Here is an 18,892-nt window from a genome sequence, read left to right as displayed (position 1 = left end):
ATGTATATCAATTATGATAAATTAAAGTTACTTGTTATTACTAGCTACTACCTTACAAATTTGATTTCTGAATTTATAGCTAGGACATGGGCATGGTAATGAGTGGTGTGGAACTGGAAACGCATTATATCATTTATCAGTGATCTCTCATAATAATGTGCTGCACCTTTTTATTTCATTGTTAGGGTGGCTATATTATTGAAGCCATTTATGAGCTGACAAGGAACAATAATAACATGTATGTAACATTATTATCACTTGCTTCCTTAATTCTTTTTTTTTCATATATATATATATATATATATATATTAATTTTTTTTCCTGAAAATGTCAAGAGAGAGTTGTTTTTAAAGACTTTTTTTTTATTTGTCAAGTGAATTGTACATTCTCTCATTTTAGGCATTACACTTATGCATCACACACTCGTACAACACACTTACACATACTATATGAGTACACACTATGGGTTCTTAAACAACATCCAGTCTTAGCTGGGATTTGAACCTGAGTGCAACTTGCAAGAGGCATATAGAGATGCTATATGTCAATGACTAATTTTTTAGGGATGAATCCGAATGAGTGACACTTATTTAAGCGAATTAATGAATTAACTAGATATTTTTTTTGGGTGTCAAGGGGTTGATGTAGTGATATTTGTTATTGGGTTTCGACTATGAGGAGCCCAGTTATGTTTTGGTTCTAAACCAATGAAAACCTTATATAATGGGCTACACTTTTCATTTATCAGAGCAAGCTCAAGCCCATGTAGCCCATAGTTAAAAGCCTCTTTACAAATTACAATAATAAAAATGCCTCTCCACAGTCCACACACTTAACCAAAAATATAAAATCACGTCACACAGATAATAATAAAAACAAACATTCATCTTGTAGTATTTCTTTTTTACAGGAAGCTTATCCTTGTGATCTTGTGCTCCCAAATTACGCTTTCAAGAATAATTTATTAACGACCGCCTTTCCCTTTTATACGAAATAAACTTTTTTGTTGACTAAGAAGAAAAGTTTTTTTTTTCAAATTTGTACCCATCGAAAAGTTCCTTTTATTTAGTTTCATATCTCCAAATGGCAATTGGCGATTGGTGCACTACAGAGCTGGAAACCTGCTCAACAAGAAAATGTCCTTTTCAGAAAACAGAAGAGTCCATTTGTCACAATTTTAGGATTTGTCATCAGGCCAATATAGTCTAGGTCAAGTACTAATCATTTCTTAAGTAATTTTTGTTCTTGTCTACATAGTATTTGTTAATTTGTATATACTCGTCACCTTGGCAGTGGGGACCTAAATTTAAACTACATGTGCCTTAAAACTTAAGACTGGACTTAGCCCGTGCTATAAAAAATATCAATTATAGATTTCTAGCCAATATTGTCATGTAGCAATCTTTTAACGCTTCCTATAAAATGCAAGGGACCAAAGGTGACCTAGTCATGCGTATCCACATATAACCATTCACGTTATCCTCAAAAATGGAAAATTTTCTTTAAAATCATATAAAATATAAAAAGATCTCAACAACATTACATGAGTAGACGGATCCCTATTCCCATTATCTTCAGTCGAAAATGGATGAGTAATTAATTAAGAGGGATGCTAGAGGATTAGTAAAATTTGTGATATATAGTCATTAATTAGTCATTATCAATATTTTTAATGGTATGAGATGACATCTAATGATATAAAATTATTCATTTTTTTTTATAGTTAAGTGTTGGCCAAATTTCAATAAAAATGCTGGTCTCCTAAATTTTTTCATTAATTAATTATGTTTACTAATTAAAAAAATAAATGCTGACATGGCGATATTCCATTGGTGGGACGGCTTAAACCTCAATAAACGGAAGAAATTCAATTTAACGCAACAAAAGAGTGCGTGGGTGGCGTGACTCTCTGACTTCCAATGAAAAAAGAAAAGAAAAAGAACGTAGACCAAAGTCAGAGTTTTAGTTAATTGCAGTAATAACTAATGAGGTGGTTTCGCTGTCTGGCTCTACCTCGATTAAACCGTAATCAACTTCTAAGTTGTAAAATTAAGCTCCCGCTTAACAATAAACACTATCACTAATCAGTAATCACCGCTTCCGTACAAGTACTACTCCACTAGTTACTGTAGTAACAATTATTGTGATTCGTTTCATTCTTATCACTGAAAGAGAGAGAAGGAGCATCGTTATCACACGTTTTTCCTCCCCGGGATCACAAACAAGCACAGAATCGGTGTGACTGTAGAAGGAAGCAAAGAAAAAGAAAAGGATGGGTTTCGTGTTTGGGTTGGTGGTGGGGGTAGTGGTGGGGCTCGCCGTCATCGTCGGATTCGTCCGCTCAGAGAATGCTCGCTCCAAGCAGCGATCTCAGCTCGCCGCCACCATCGCCGCCTTCGCCAGGATGTCCGTCGAAGATTCCAGAAAGCTCCTCCCGCCTCAGTTCTACCCTTCTTGGGTCGTCTTCTCCAACCGCCAGAAGTTATGCTCTCTCTTCTTGTTCGTATTCTTTGCATCTGGCAATTAATTAACTCATTCGTTAGACTCTCACACTGTTCACTTTCTTTTCTTGTTTTTGTGTTTGTGTTTCTTCAGTTAACGTGGCTCAACTCGCATCTTACTAAGATCTGGCCCTATGTTAATGAAGTAACTTCAACTTCACTCTCATTATGACTTCTGGTTAATGAACATATCTTGGATTGTGGTTCATTAATTCGCCTAATTCATAACTCTTTTTGTTTTGTTTTGGTTTCTTTCTATAATTTATTGATGTGGACATGAATCTGGTGGTACTGTTAGGCTGCTTCTGAGCTCATAAAGATGTCGGTGGAACCGATTCTAGAACAATACAGACCTATTATATTGGCTTCTCTCAAGTTTTCCAAGTTTACTCTTGGCACTGTTGCACCACAGTTTACAGGTTTGGAATTTTCTTAATTCAGTCTTCCATTTGCTTCAATTGAAATTTAGAATAGTTATTTGTTTTTCTAGAATGTGGACTTCGTGTTTTGTTTGTTGTATGCAATCGTGTTATTCATCTTAGTTCAAATGTTTCTTACTGGAGCTTCTGCTAATGGATGTCATGAAATTTCGCTGTTCTTTAGGGGTTTCTATAATTGAAGATGGAGGGGATGGTGTTACAATGGAGTTGGAAATGCAGTGGGATGGCAATCCAAGCATTATACTTGATATTAAAACTCTGCTTGGTGTTGCACTACCAGTGCAGGTGAATGTCTTCACTTTTACTTATTGCGGTGTATCTGATTAGATCTCTTCAAATTAACCGGTTGCCTACTTATTTATTTTGACGTCCATTTCTCCAGTCCTTATATTCAGTTTCCCTGCTAATTTTGCCAATGTATAGAAATGTTTATGATTGAGGCTTTCTAAATTTCAAACATCATTCGTTTACACAAGTCACGATATTAAGTTGATGTATTCATTTAATCATTTCCATCCAAAAATGAAAGAAGGATTGATGTGCTCCTTGAACGGTTATAGTTGATTTTGCGTTCTTGCTCCTCTCTCGTTTCAGGTAAAAAATATAGGATTTACAGGTGTTTTCAGATTGATTTTTAAGCCACTAGTTGATGAATTTCCTGGTTTTGGAGCCATTAGCTATTCTTTAAGACACAAGGTACGATATTTTTTTCATGAATTTAGGCACTTTCCACGTGTTTCAGTGCATCTGCATTAGTATTAGGCTTCCAATGGTGGTATCGAATGGGGCCAAATGCAATCTTGAGGTTCATTTTCAGTCAAGTTGAACTGAGGTTATATGCTTTTGCAAGATCATCCAAATAATATATAAAAAAATTGCATTTAGGTGTTTATTAAATATCTTACATATTAGACAAGGCTAGACACAACAGTAAGCGTGTTAATTCTGACTTGATCTGAGGTACTTGCCATGGGAACTGTCTCTTTGCTCATAGCTCGTATATTTAGTGTTCTCAAATACACCCACACTGACTGCATGCAGTGCCTTCATCCCAACATTCTCAGTTTGTCCACTTGCCAAGCCATATTTCTACAAAGACCTGAAAAGCTCAGGAACCTATGTGTAATATATTTAATTTTTCAGAACTTTTAACTTTCAGAAAAACTTGGATTTTACGTTGAAAGTCGTTGGCGGTGACATATCAGCAATCCCTGGATTATACGATGCAATTGAGGTTTGAACTGCTACCACCATTTCCAATTCCTGCCTCTAAGATGAATTGGTTATGTGCCTAAAATAAGGTGTTTTATAATAATTAGGTCTACTATATTGTTTCAGGGGGCAATTCGGGATGCTGTTGAAGATTCTATTACATGGCCTGTGAGAAAAGTTGTAACTATCTTGCCTGGAGACTACAGGTATTCAAGTTATAGGAATACTTTAACTACAAATCAGAAGATACTTTGGTATGATATTGGTTTGCTATATTCCAGATTTGCCATTTTGGTCCTCACTGTATTTTATGGTCCAGTGATCTGGAGTTGAAGCCTGTCGGGATATTAGAGGTAAAGCTTGTGCAAGCAAGGGAATTGACAAACAAGGATATCATTGGGAAATCGGATCCATATGCTGTCTTATACATACGGCCTTTACGTGACAGAATGAAGACTAGCAAGACAATTGTAAGTTAGATTCATCCATCCCTTTTCTGTCTCTATTATATACCATTCTTTTACAAGCATTTAATTTATTAAATTGTGGAAGAAAAGTAGTTAAAATCTTTGATTCTGAAGGTTTACAATCATCTGAATTGATTGGGTGTGCTCATGTCAAGCTTAGTGAACTTGAGCCTGGTAAAGTTAACGATAAGTGGTTGAAGTTGGTTAAGGATTTGGAGATCCAAAGAGATAACAAGAACAGAGGGCAGGTGAGAATTCCTATTCTGTTGGAAAATTTACCATCAGATGACTTTCTAAGAACCTTAGATGATAAATAAAGTCTATTTGATCAACCTATCCTTCTGGGATTGTTAGTTTGTCAATTGTCTTATCTTCCTATATATTATGAGAAAAAGTTAGCTTGTTGGCTCCATGCATTGGGTGGTATATACAACAGTTATTCGAAAAATAACTTGGTTGCTTCATGTAGAAATGGGATTATGCACTTTGCAACTGGAGTCTCTTTCTTTTTTTTATTAAGTGACCCTCTTTCATTCACACTGAGCACTTGTCCATTTTAAACCACAAAGATGTAATATCATTTTTGAAGTGTAGATGCTTTTGCTTTCCATAGTTCAAAAACTGAATGGTACTAATCAATAATGTTTGAAATTATATTCATTTTCTGTTTGAAAACTTTTGTTTATATAAAAAAAAATGTTAAAAACATATTTTCCCCTATATATGTCTGACATAAAAAATAGATTTTGTTTTTCTCTTAATTTTTGTTCTATATGCTCAGGTACATTTGGAGCTTTTGTACATTCCTTTTGGCATGGAGAATAGCTTTACCAACCCATTTGCTCCCAAGTACTCAATGACATCCTTGGAAAAGGTTCTCAAAAGTTCAACAAATGGAATAGAGTCTAATGGAAATGAAAATGAATTTACACAGAAGAGAAAGGAGGTTATTATTAGAGGAGTCCTTTCTGTTACAGTGATATCTGCTGAAGATTTGCCTGCAACCGATCTCCTGGGGAAATCTGATCCTTTTGTTGTTCTTAGTTTGAAGAAAGCAGAAACTAAAAATAAAACCAGGGTATGGTCTTCTCATTTTGATGGACCAAGTACAAAAAGTAACTTGCACTTCAGGATCATTTCGAGAATCATAGAAATGGGTCTGAAACAAATATAGATATGGTTAACGAACTCTATTATACTTACTTTTATATCTTTTTCCTTTACTCTTGGGGTGGATTATGGGGGAATTGTGGATGATATCTAGAATGGTGCATTTCATGTTTTCCGCTGCTTTATATTATTGCAGCTTAGTTAATTATCAATACATTATGAACTTACTTGACCCAGGAAGCTTGTTAAATTCACAGGTTGTCAATGACTGCTTGAATCCTGTTTGGAATCAAACATTTGACTTCGTCGTTGAGGATGGATTACATGATATGCTAATGGTGGAAGTGTATGACCATGACACATTCGGAAAGGTAAAATATATGCACCGTTTGTTCAATTAGTTACCAAGATTGCCCCATTCTTTAATTGTCTCAATGAGTTTAAAGCCAATTGGCTCTAAAGTTTATATACCAATTATGTGTGGACTGACAATGTTGTATCAAGAGCATTAACAGCTGAATGGAGGTTATAAATCTATGGATGTGTCTTCTGCCCACACACAAAAAAAAAAAGATATGTCAATTTATCATTTTCTGATGGTTGCGCCCTTAATTGATGCAGGATTATATGGGAAGATGCATATTGACGCTTACTAGGGTCATATTGGAGGGGGAATACAAAGAACGTTTTGAGCTTGAAGGTGCAAAATCTGGTTATTTGAATTTGCATCTCAAGTGGATGCCTCAACCAATTTACCGTGATTCTTGAGTTTCTGACACAATATGTAAGTTCATAGAGAATACAGTTGTGCATAACGTAGACCATATTGTCACCAACATACTTCTGCTATTGTATTGTGTATTTTGAATCTTTCTACTGGTTACAATAAGCAATGTACATACTCATCAAACATGGTAAAGATATAAACATTTTTGTACCACATTATCCCTTGAAATCTTCTTGCCCTGTTAATTGCTTTGATCATTAGCTCTAACCTCTATGCCACCGCCTCTTGTCATGCTTATATTTTATCGACCTGCTGTTTTCTGTCCAACGTCATATACACATCCAAAACAATTGTGAAACCTAAAATCGATTTCTATTTATAAAATAAACTTTTGCCATCTTTTCATATACTTTGATATCATTATAGTTAACGGAAAAAAAAATCTTTAAAAGGCCACGATCTCATTTAAAATTGCTATTCTATTCAGCCACCTCCAAAACTGTGGTATCAGATTTGATTATTGACAATAACTAAAATTGAGAGAGAAACAGAAATTTATATATAGGTATAAATCTTGCTGAGTACTGAAACTGAAATCATAATAATAATAATAATAATAATAATAAAAAAAGCAGTTGAATTGAATTTTATATGCACGTCCCCGTTACATTACACTTGAAGTAAGGTAATTATACTTTGACGCATAACGTTGATTATTTTCCCTCCATCCCTCAGTCCTCATCTCCAAATAGCAACACATTAATGAAAACAAGTCTCGGACTGGTGACTTGATCATCCTTCTACTTAATGGTACACACTATTTATTAATTTGGTTTAAGCTTTTTCCTCTTCAGCTGCAATCTTGTGATCTAACAATCATTAGCATGATAAGCACACGCTTATTACATTTCCAGAGACCTGTATTTCACTCATCCCAAAACTATTGAGCAGAATATACTAGTGAGCGAGCGTTTATGACACTTTTTCTTCACTACCCCCAATACATGCATTCTTCAAGCTACTCTCTTAGATGGTGGTAATTGTATCTGCATCAAATAGCCTCACTAGAAGATGCTTGTTCAGCTTTCTTCTCCTATGACTTCCCCTGTAAATACAAGAAAATGGGAATTATCATATGGCTCTAACATAAAGCTTTAACATAATAAGCCTCGTAACAAGAAGATGCATCATTCATTTACAGATTAGTGAAAAATGAACCTACCAATACTGGTTATGCAACACGAATGAGTCAGTTTTGACTTTCTTGCCATCATCATTGCGATTCCAGTGGTAGACAGCATGGGTCCTATTCATTATCTCCAGAGTGGAGTGTCCATAGCTGGCTTCTCGAAACGCAGAGTATTGAGGCTGTGGTTCGGTAAACCTTAGCCAATAAAAGGTTTGAAAATTGAAAATCACATTACATCATTGATAAAACGATTACAACGGACACGAACCTTGAAGAGATCAACTAGAAATGAAAGCAAATATTAAGTGATCTTTTTTGAACAAGATTAGCTGCCTATACTGGACAAAGTCAAAGCAATTTAACTCACCTTGAAGCAAGACCTTCTTGATTTCCTCCATCTCCAACTGTTATGTAAATAGGTGCTGATTTGTCCGGTACGGGATACCGGTGACCGCTGGTGATGTTGTAGTCAACATTGGAGTAACGATACTGAAAAAGCGGGCAAAAAAAATTGAATATTGAGAATATAGTAAGATATCACAAGGATACAACACTTTAAGTATAATTTACTTTTTTCTGACGGGAAAATATCAATATTCTCTATCCTAAACTGCTAGTATCTCCAAAATCACGTATTCACATGCTATCTATCGTCTGTGTAGTGCAAGGACAAAAACCATATCAGGGAAAGAAAAAAGGGTAGAAACCGTACCGATCTTTCATAAGCATGAACATGACCAGCAAAGATCACATCAACTTTATGATCGATGAACCAGCTCTCGAAAGCTGCTCGCATGCTTTCACCCTCCATGTAATGCGCTTCATTACTGTTGTAGAGTGGCACATGCATTAGAACAATGAGCCAAGGTGTCTTCTCCCGATCAACTCGCTTGAGCTCATCTTTGAGCCAAGTCCACTGAGGTGTGTACTTCACTGTCATGAAATATCAATATTGTTAGGAATATGTATATACACACACATACATATACAGTACACTGTACAATAACATTTTGAAAAAGAACAGCAAGTACAGCAAAAGATCACAGTTCTTTTGCAACTAGTACAGATGGGCTCTTACTTACTATATGATACTTCTAAGGCCGAAAAAACCAAAAAGTGGGTCACCAACATTGTTAAAGATAAACTAATAACTAATCAGGTCACTTTCTTTTTAAGTGATCAAGAGGACATTTTTTTCGTAAATTTAGAATGAAGATAGAAGCATTTGCTCCTTATTGCTCTACATCATGCATGTTTCACCTAACACATGCTTTTTATGGTTATGAACACTATGAAACCAAAGTTGCGAAACTATGTACTAGAATATAGCAGATAACCAGCTTCTTCTTCTTCTTTTTTTTTGGTCAGCGAGAGATTAGGGATTTCGTGACATCATAGATACATAGCATTTTTCATAACAGTGTGGTTCAAGATGACATATAGACAGATAATCAACATGTACAGAAAATCAATAAATAAATGAAAGAGGAGATTTGTTACCAAAAGGTGAATAGCTGGATATGACAATAATATGAGCAGATGCACGCCGGATTGCATACCAGAGGGGGTTGCTGCTTTTGGAGGCCAAATAAGGAGTAGGAAATCGGTTAAGAAAATTCCTGAAAGGAACAACTTCTCCCTGAACATGCATATGTATTGAGGAATATTAGGTCAGGTCCATAACGTCCAATGCAAGGAGTTTGAAATTTTGAAACATTTGCAACAAGAGAAAATGGAAGTCTTATAATTTAGAAACATTTGAAACATTTGCAACAAAGCTCTTGAAATTTACTTTATCAACACAAAACTATTGGGTCTGAGCAACAAAACAGTCGATGGCTTTTTCTGTATAAAATAAGTTTTAATCATATTAAATTTGCTACAAAACCACAGAAAATAGCAAGGGTGGCACGAAACAAAGAAGACATCTAGCTCAAACCATAGTTTGCATTTAGTAAATAAGCATGCATCAATATCAGTTCAGCTTTGCGATGTAAGAGAACATCACTGGAAAATAAAATATGATTCTATCGGTAAAAATCACACATCACTCAAGAAAATGATCACACAGTTCCCCTGTTCCAGACATGGTAGTTTAGTCGTAGGATAGAGTGCACTTTTTCACATACCCTCCAATAGATAAAAGAGAAAAGGGCCACAATTAGAGTTTAGCATTCTATAGGTGCATAAAGTAATCACTTCATTTTACTCTACTAGTGCAGAAAAGAATAACCAATACTCATCCCAGACTCAGGTTAGTACTCTACCATATAGGGCATGTAATCTATTTCATGATTTCCAGCAGACCAAATCCATGGTTGATATGCTGTACTTTTTTCAACAAACCGGCCCCATGTATCCCACCGCTGACCAACATCATTGTACTGATACCTATCAGCATAAGAAAGATCCCCAACAAACAGCACAGTCTCAGCTCCGCTCTCAATGTAGTGATCAAGTGTGGAAAGCGAATTAAATGTCTGGCCCAAATCACCTGCAATGTGCATACAATAATTTATTTATGAATGAATCTAAAATCCAGGATGTAAAAACCATGTTGTAGTTGAACAAACATGGAAAAAAAAAAGACAACTTACCAATGATTCCAAATTTGTAGGGAGCATCTGGCCCCACTTTGGGAGGTGTTTTGAACCAAAAATCTCGAGAAGAATCACCACTTCCTATTCTGTAATAGTATTTAGTGTCATACTGAAAAGGGGAAATCAATGAAAATTAAATGAACAAAAGCTACAATGTGAGATGACAATTATACAAAGATAGTGTAATCTTATGAAAGTTAAAACACATGACAAGAGCTGGATTTTCGTTCTCAATTTTTAATTTTGACACTGCAATGGAATGCCGCTGATGATAGTTCTACTTTCCAATTTGATCAAAATATTACCTCAAGATCTTCAATAAGGCACTGATGAATGAAACCAGACTTGTATTGATAGAAAGTGTAGTTTGTAAATGAGCCATCTGCAGAATCTTGAAGTTTGTTCTCTGATGTTCCATATTGCACTTTGCAGGATCCTGGTTCATCAGTTGTCACCCAGGAGATGATCACTGCTTTTCCATCATAGTCACCTTGGGAGATATGTACCTAAACAGATTTAATTAAGGCAGCGAGTCATTAGCTTATAACATTATCGTCATTAATATTGTTTCAAAACTTACTTGTTGAGGTGCATTGTAACCCTTTGGAACTGCAAATGCTTCATGGTCGAGGGGGATGTCGGCGGATGGATACTCTGAGCGAACGAAAGAGCTTGTGATCCTGGCACTCCCATCTTTGACAGAGCTGAGGAACACAAAGGAAGCTAGGAAAAAATGAAGCAACATCGTTGTAGCTGGTGAAGCAACCCTTGGCTTTAGTCCTTTACCAGCCTCGAGAGCTTAAACTACATGCATTCAAAAACCAAATGAAATTAATTTTTAACTGTACAGTAATACAGTGTTAAAGAGTTTGTTAAGTTCATGTTGAATTTAGGTCTGGGAATGACTTGCTTTAGATGCTGTCGAAATATAAACCTTTTCTACAGAATTCTCTCGAGACTGTAATTAGTTAGATTTGGTTAGCATAATACCATTTCCTTGAATCCACTAAAGAGAAGGTGCAATGAGCTATGAATTAGAGAAAAGGTAGCATTTTTTCCAACTGAGATGCAGAAAGCAATTCCTGAATCCCTAACTAACAATAATACGAATATGAGGGAGGTAAGAGAGTAAGCATTTTTTAGAAGCAAAGGCGGGTGAAGTTGAATAAACATTCCATGTCGAAAACAGAGATAATCGCAATCATTGAAGAAAGAATAATTAAAAGGAATGAGAGGTATTAATGAGGGTTATGACTTCATTGAAGATGCTATTTCGATCCTAGAATTGCATAGCAGTGATTAGGAAAAACGCGGAGAGGGAGGGCGAGGAGGTTACCTTTGGATCAAAGATGCATTTGCAGAGAAGATGTAGAAGAATGAAGAAGTAGAAGGAGTGTATTAAAAGGGAAGAGGAAGAATTGAGAAGCCTTCAAGCCCTCTGGTTTTGGGCTTTAGGTCGGTGTAAGGTATTGGGGACCGGAATGAGACACGACTGCACGAGCAAGTGGTTAACGTGAAACGAAGGATACACACGCGCCTCTTTCTCATTCGTCCAAACTTTCCCGCTTACTCTGTCTCATTCCCTCTCTTAAATCTTACTCTTTTTCATCATTGCTGATTGTCACGGTCAAATTTTAGAAAGTTATATTTAATAGTATTGGAAGCATTTTAAGTGTACTGAGAGCATTGATACAATAATTATTTTAATCGTTGATTTGAATTATAAAAAATATATATAATATATATTATTTAAAATTAATGGTTAAAATAATTGGTGCACCAGTGCTTTTCGGAGTATTTAAAATGTTTTCAATAGTATTTATATATTCTTTTAAAATGTTTAAGAATGTTTTAAATGATTTTAAAAAGTTTTAAAATATTTTAGAAAATCTAAAAAATTTTAAAAGATCGTAGAGTAATTTAAAAGAGTCAGAATGTACATATAGAATTATAAAAAATAATATGGAATAATTTAAAAATATTTAAAAAATTATGGTAAGATAGATATTTGTAATAAAAGTTCTGGATGATTAATCTGAACTGTTGATTAGATTTAATTTTAAACATTCATTAAGAAGGTATGGTTATAAATAGGAGGTGAGAGTTGGAGTTTTGGTGTGTAAGTCATGTGTAAATCATTTGTAACAAACACTTGAGCAATAAAGTATTTTTTCCACCAAAAGTTCTTTTTCTCTTGTATTCTATTGTGTTCTTAACTTTCTTACTAAATATTGAGGATTATATTGACTTATCTTAATTCAAGAAGTTGAATAAGTTCGAGTACCGGTACAGTAACGTTGAAGTGTCTTTAAGACCGTGACCCACGCACACGTCAAATACACAAAATACAAACATTTTAATTTGTGAAATATTGACATGTAAATGACATGGTGAATTTTCAGATAGTCATATATATTTGGTTAAACGAGTTAAATTTTAAAGTAGTTATTGAATTTGCAATTGAACTTTAAATTCGTTCTTAAATTTAAAATTATTTCAAATTTATTTTGAATTTAACAACTATCGTTCTTGAGGTATTTTTTGGTAATAGATTGATGACGTAGTTAGACAGAAACCATACTAAACTTGTAAATGTCGTTTTTTTTTCTATCTGATCTCTAAATACAATTGAAACGATATTGTTTTAAGTATTGAGAGGTGATGAGTGGAAAATAATTGAAATTTTTTGAACAACATTGTTTTGTGCTCAGTTGATGTGTGTAAAGCTTTGAGCAGATAATTAATTTATTGATAACAAATGAGTTTTGTATATCACCAAACTATGCTCATAAATCAAGTATTTAACATTTTAAAATTAATATGTTGAATAACATTGTTACTTCAAGCTTGATTTTAAAATTGTTACAGGATAATGCTTCCCTTGGTAAAATAAGCATACATTAAGGGGGAGCCATGTGACATTTAGACAGGGGGAGAAATTCAAATTCAAAGGGAGTATTCTTTACTCAATCTTTAAATTTCTTTCCATTTCAATTTTAATAATGTTTGTCATCAAGTGGGAGATTGATGAGTTTGGAAAACTCTAACTTAATTTTGATGATGAACAAACATTATTAAAATAATTAATTACAAAATTATTAATTTGATCTTAATTCATACTTGCTTAATTAATAATTTTGTTGTGCAGATTTTGTGTTGGGCCGAAAATAAAGGAAATCTACAACAAGCCCAGTTTGATTAAAAATTATTCGGCATTCATACAAATGGTTTTAATCATTGTGGCTGAATTGGTTTGGGCCAGATTTAAATATGCAAGCCCAAATCTATTGTTGGTGTATAACCAACTTGCTTGGTCCGAAATAAAAAAAAAGGGAGATGGGACACAATATTGCTTTATCCATTTAAACAAATAAAACCCACTCCTTTGATCATGTTGTTGCATGCTCCAACGGATATCACTTTTATTCCTTGATGGAATCCAAATTTTATTAATTGGAGTTATTGTAAACCTTGGAACAATGAGAGAGAAAAATTGATTTGATGGCTTTAATGATTCTACACGCCTCTCAGTAAAGGGAAGTAGGAAACTTGAGTGCACTTTTATTCCTTCTCTTTGCTACATTAATTATTTGATCAAATCCATTGAATATCTTCTTTCTTCTCTCTCTAATCTTTCTTTCTTCTTCCTTCGGTCATGTCACAGCAACCATGGAAGCTACATTAAGCTACACTCACCGAAAAGAAGAAGCTGCATGCATCAAGACCATCAAGTTAATGATGGCATGAAAAAGAAAACCAAAAGATCCTCATGGCAGAAAGCAGTGGCTCAAATCTGGTGTCCTACAATCTCACAGAAGGACAGTCAGGCAATAGACTGCCTCTTTTCAATGGGAAAAACTATACCTATTGGAAGGAGAAAATGAAGATCTTTGTGCAAGCAGTAGACTACAGGCTTTGGAAGATCATCCTAGAAGGACCACAGTTTCCTACTAACACAAGTGCTGAAGGAGTAGTCACCCTTAAACGAGAAGCAAGCTGGACCGAAGAAGATAGGAAGAAAGTGGAACTAAATGCCAAGGCCATAAATCTACTCAACTGTGCTATCAGCTTCGAGGAGTACCGACGGGTATCACGATGCACAACAGCAAAGGAAATCTGGGATAAATTACAAATCACTCATGAAGGAACCACCATTGTTAAGAAGACTCGAATAGACATGTTAAACAGGGAATATGAAATGTTTACAATGAAGGAAGGAGAATCTATCGATGAACTGTTCGAACGGTTCAATACCATCACTGTTGGCTTGGATGCTATGGGAGTAACACATTCTGATTCTGTGCTTGTGAGAAGAGTGCTGAGATGTCTCACTAAAGAGTGGAAAACAAAAGCTTCAATTATTTCTGAGAGCAGTAATCTTGATTCCATGACACTTGATAATTTGAGAGGAAATCTTCTTGCTTTTGAAAACACTTATTTGAAAAAAGAGTCAAAAAAGAAAGGAATTGCATTTTCTTCTATTACTAACCTTCTGGATGATGAATCCAATGATAACTCATCTGAAAATGAATTTGTGTTGTTTGCCAAAAAATTCAGGAAAATAATGAAGTTCAAAGGCAAAGGCAGCAGCTCAAGGAAAATGAAGAAAGACCTTAGCAAAGTGACTTGTTTCAACTGCAAGGAAATGGGGCATTACAAATCTGATTGTCCCAAGTTAAAAAGGGAGGAGAAGAAAAAAGGAGGAAAGAAGAAAGGTCTGATGGCATCATGGGAAGACTTAGAAAATGACTCTGACAGTGATGAAGAATCTGAGACTAAGTCACAGCCTTGTCTCATGGCAAATCATGTAGATCAGGTATTTTTTCAAAACCCTGACACTGAAGACCTTCATCTTCTGATAGATCACCTCTCTGAAAAAATAAGATGTTTTCTGACTGATAATCAAGATCTTGAACAACAAATTTTCATTCTTAAAGCTGAAAATGATTTTCTCAAAAAAAAGCTAAGGGAGGCCGAAACTGCTTGTGATCTTGTGGAAGAAAATAAGCAGTTGAAAGCCCAACTTAGAAGCTGTGAAAGTGATCACTCGGTAGTTGCATATGTAAACTGTTTTAAGAAAAATGAAGAGTTGCTGAAAAATGTTAAAAATCTTGAAAATGACTTAGCCAAATTTGATCTAAGTTCTGAAAATCTAAATCAAATCTTGGCTAGTCAAAAACCATTTTTTGATAAAACTGGTTTGGGATTTTATAAATCTGATGAAAAACATTCTTTTAAAGATAAACCTTCATCATCCAAAGACATAAGGTTTCAAGATCCCACCTATTTTAACAAAACAGCAACTCCAAGGTTTTGTAGGTTGTGTAACCGAAGTGGTCATTTTCCCATTCAGTGTTTCTTTGGTGAAAGATTGATTGATGATAAAGTTTACAAAGTTATTTTTTATTACAGTGATTTGGAACATAAGAGATGGTTTAACGTGAAAGGATCCAAGAAGATTTGGATACCTAAGATCACTTGAGCTTATTTTGTAGGTATGCCTAGCATCCAAGAGAAAAGAAAATATGTGGTACATGGACAGCGGATGCTCTAGGCCTATGACCGGAAAGACAACCTTCTTCATAAAGCTTGATGAATATGATGGAGGACTTGTCACTTTCGGTGATGATGGAAAAGGAAAGATAGTGGCTGTTGGAAAAGTTGGTAAAAACTTTTCATCTTGTATAAATGATGTTCTTCTTGTCAATGGTTTGAAGCATAACTTACTTAGTGTAAGTCAATTGTGTGATTTAGGATTTGAAGTAATTTTTAGAAAATTTGTGTGCTTGGTTGTTTGTGAAAAAATTGGGGATATTCTTTTTGAAGCTAAGAGATGCAACAATGTGTATGGATTAACTCTTGAGGACTTAAAAGAACAAAATTTAACATGTTTTACATCTCCTGAATCTGAAAAATGGCTATGGCATAGAAAGTTAGGTCATGCTAGCATGTACCAAATTTCTAAGCTAGTGAAGAAAAATCTGTAAACACTATGGTCTTGTGGTGGTAGATGATTATTCTAGATTTAGTTGGGTACTTTTTCTTGCTCATAAAAATGATGCTTTCCATGCTTTTTCAACCCTTTGCAAGAAAATTCAAAATGAAAAAGATTTAAAAGTAGCTCATTTGAGAAGTGATCACGGAAAAGAATTTGAAAATCAAGACTTTGAAAAATTTTGTGATGACTTTGGAATTTCTCATAATTTTTCATGCCCTAGAACACATCAACAAAATGGGGTTGTTGAAAGAAGGAATAGAAGCCTTCAAGAAATGACAAGGGCTATGTTATGTGAGAATGAAGTTCCTAAATTTCTATGGGCTGAAGCTGTAAATACAGCATATTTTATTTTGAATAGAACAATAATTAGAAAAGGGTTGAAAAGAACTCCTTATGAGCTACGGAAAGGAACCCCTCCAAATCTTAAGTACTTTCATGTTTTTGGATGCAAATGTTTTGTGCTTAACAATAAGAAAAACCTTGGAAAATTTGATCCAAAATCCTATGAAGGAATGTTTGTTAGATATTCCACCACAAGCAAGGCCTATAGAGTTTATCTCAAAGAGCATAGAACCATAGAGGAATCCATACATGTTACTTTTTGTGATTCTAACTTAATTCCCAGTACTGTGATAGATAATGATTCAGATGGTGAAGAAGCTGGAACAAGCAAAGAAAATCCCAAATCTGTACAAATTGAAGAATCTGCCAGTCCAGTTTTGTCTCGTCAGATTGGAGAAGACATGTCCATTTTGTCTCCTGAGCAGGCACGAGCAACTGAAACAGTGAGACCACCAGAAGTTCATCAAAGCTCTACACCTGTCCGAAAGCCTAGAGAATGGAAGTCTATGAGGGGTTATCCTCATGACTTCATCATTGGTGATCCTTCTCAAGGTGTAACAACAAGATCATCCACCAAAAGGCAAACCGAACCTAGCAACTTTGCTCTCTTATCACAAATGGAGCCCAACAATGTCAAACAAGCCCTTGAAGATCCATCATGGGTCAAGGCCATGCAAAAGGAGCTTGCTCAATTTGACAAGAATGAGGTTTGGACATTAGTACCTCATCTAGATGGTAAGAAAGTTACGGGTACTAAGTGGGTGTTTAAAAATAAACTTGGTGAGGATGGACAAGTTGTTCGTAACAAGGCTAGATTAGTGGCCCAAGGTTACGATCAAGAAGAGGGAATTGATTTTGATGAGTCTTTTACTCCGGTAGCTAGAATGGAAGCAATTAGGTTGCTTCTTGCCTATGCTGCCCATAAGGGTTTCAAAATGTTTTAAATGGATGTCAAATGTGCTTTCCTTAATGGCTTTATTGATAGAGAAGTGTATGTGGCCTAACCCCCCGGTTTTGAACATAAAGATTTTCCAAATCATGTTTTTAAACTCTCAAAGGACCTTTATGGCCTTAGGCAAGCTCCAAGAGCTTGGTATGAAAGGCTTAGTGCCTTCCTATTGGAAAATCAATTTCAAAGGGGTACCACGGACACAACTTTATTTATTGAAGCATCTAATGATGATATTCTTCTAGTTCAAGTTTATGTGGATGACATTGTGTTTGGATCGGCCAATGAGTCATTGTGTGAAGAGTTTGGAAAACTCATGACTAGTGAGTTTGAGATGAGTTTAATGGGAGAGCTCACTTTTTTTCTTGGCCCAAATTAAACAAACTCCTAGTGGTACTTTTATTCATCAAGGAAAGTATGCAAAAGAACTTACAAAAAAATTTGGCCTAGAAAATTCTAAACCAATGGGAACACCAATGCATCCAAACAATAAACTTGAAAAAGATGATGATGGCAAATATGTGGATGAAACACGGTATAAGGGAATGATTGGTTCATTAATGTATCTTACCTCCTCTAGACCGGATATAGTTCAAAGTGTGGGTGTATGCTCACGATTTCAATCTCCACCCAAAAGAATCTCATCTATCGGCCGTTAAACGTATCATTAGATATATTAAGGGAACATGTGATTATGGCTTATGGTATTCAAAATCTGATAATTTTTGTGCAGTAGGGTTTTGTGATGCAGATTATGCGGGAGATAGAGTGGATAGAAGGAGCACCTCCGGCATGTGTTACTTCCTTGGAAGCTCACTCAACATGTGGTCAAGCAAGAAACAAGCCACAGTGGCTCTATCCACAGCTGAAGCTGAATATATATCCGCATCTACTTGTTGTTCACAATTAATTTGGTTAAAAACTCAATTGGAAGATTACAAATTAAAGATCAATAGTATACCCTTATTTTGTGATAACATGAGTGCAATAAATATTTCAAAAAATCTTGTTCTGCACTCAAGAACAAAGCACATTGAAATCAAATATCATTTTATTAGAGAACATGTGCAAAAGGGTACTATTGACATTCAATTTGTAAAATCTGAAGAACAACTTGCTGATATTTTTACAAAACCCCTTTGTGAAGATAGATTTTGTTTGTTAAGAAAAAGCTTGGGAATGTTTGATTTAAGCCATGTTGAAAATTTGTGAATTTCTGATTCTGTCCAGTTTTATCTCGTAGGAATGGACGAGATAAAAATAAGGCATGCTGGAGGAGTGACGAATGGATTTTTGATGGTTTAGAATTTCACAAATGAATTCTCGTTGCAAGTATAGTTTCTAAACCAATCACTAA

The 18,892-nt window shown here is 35.1% G+C and overlaps 1 protein-coding gene and 1 pseudogene across 1 annotated transcript; one reads left to right on the top strand and one right to left on the bottom strand.

Annotated features, from left to right (window-relative positions):
* The first annotated feature begins 1,984 nt into the window (after nucleotides 1–1,984).
* On the top strand, nucleotides 1,985–6,670 carry LOC107461325 (synaptotagmin-5-like; annotated as a pseudogene).
* A 407-nt stretch (nucleotides 6,671–7,077) lies between these two features.
* Nucleotides 7,078–11,755, bottom strand: LOC107461335 (bifunctional purple acid phosphatase 26). The gene is made up of 10 exons (XM_016079823.3): nucleotides 11,583–11,755; nucleotides 10,827–11,050; nucleotides 10,552–10,752; nucleotides 10,244–10,355; nucleotides 9,914–10,140; nucleotides 9,147–9,285; nucleotides 8,359–8,579; nucleotides 8,014–8,135; nucleotides 7,680–7,841; nucleotides 7,078–7,562 (listed from the first exon to the last, which is right to left on the bottom strand). Exons 2-10 carry the CDS (start codon nucleotides 10,989–10,991, stop codon nucleotides 7,484–7,486), a joined length of 1,428 nt encoding a protein of 475 aa, XP_015935309.1. The 5' UTR covers nucleotides 10,992–11,050; nucleotides 11,583–11,755; the 3' UTR covers nucleotides 7,078–7,483.
* Between the last annotated feature and the right edge of the window lie 7,137 nt (nucleotides 11,756–18,892).

This window comes from Arachis duranensis, chromosome 1 (genome assembly GCF_000817695.3).
Source record: "Arachis duranensis cultivar V14167 chromosome 1, aradu.V14167.gnm2.J7QH, whole genome shotgun sequence".
NCBI lineage: Eukaryota > Viridiplantae > Streptophyta > Magnoliopsida > Fabales > Fabaceae > Arachis > Arachis duranensis.
The sequence above is the reverse complement of the archived record's forward strand: the minus strand, read 5'-3'. Positions and strand labels throughout refer to the sequence as shown.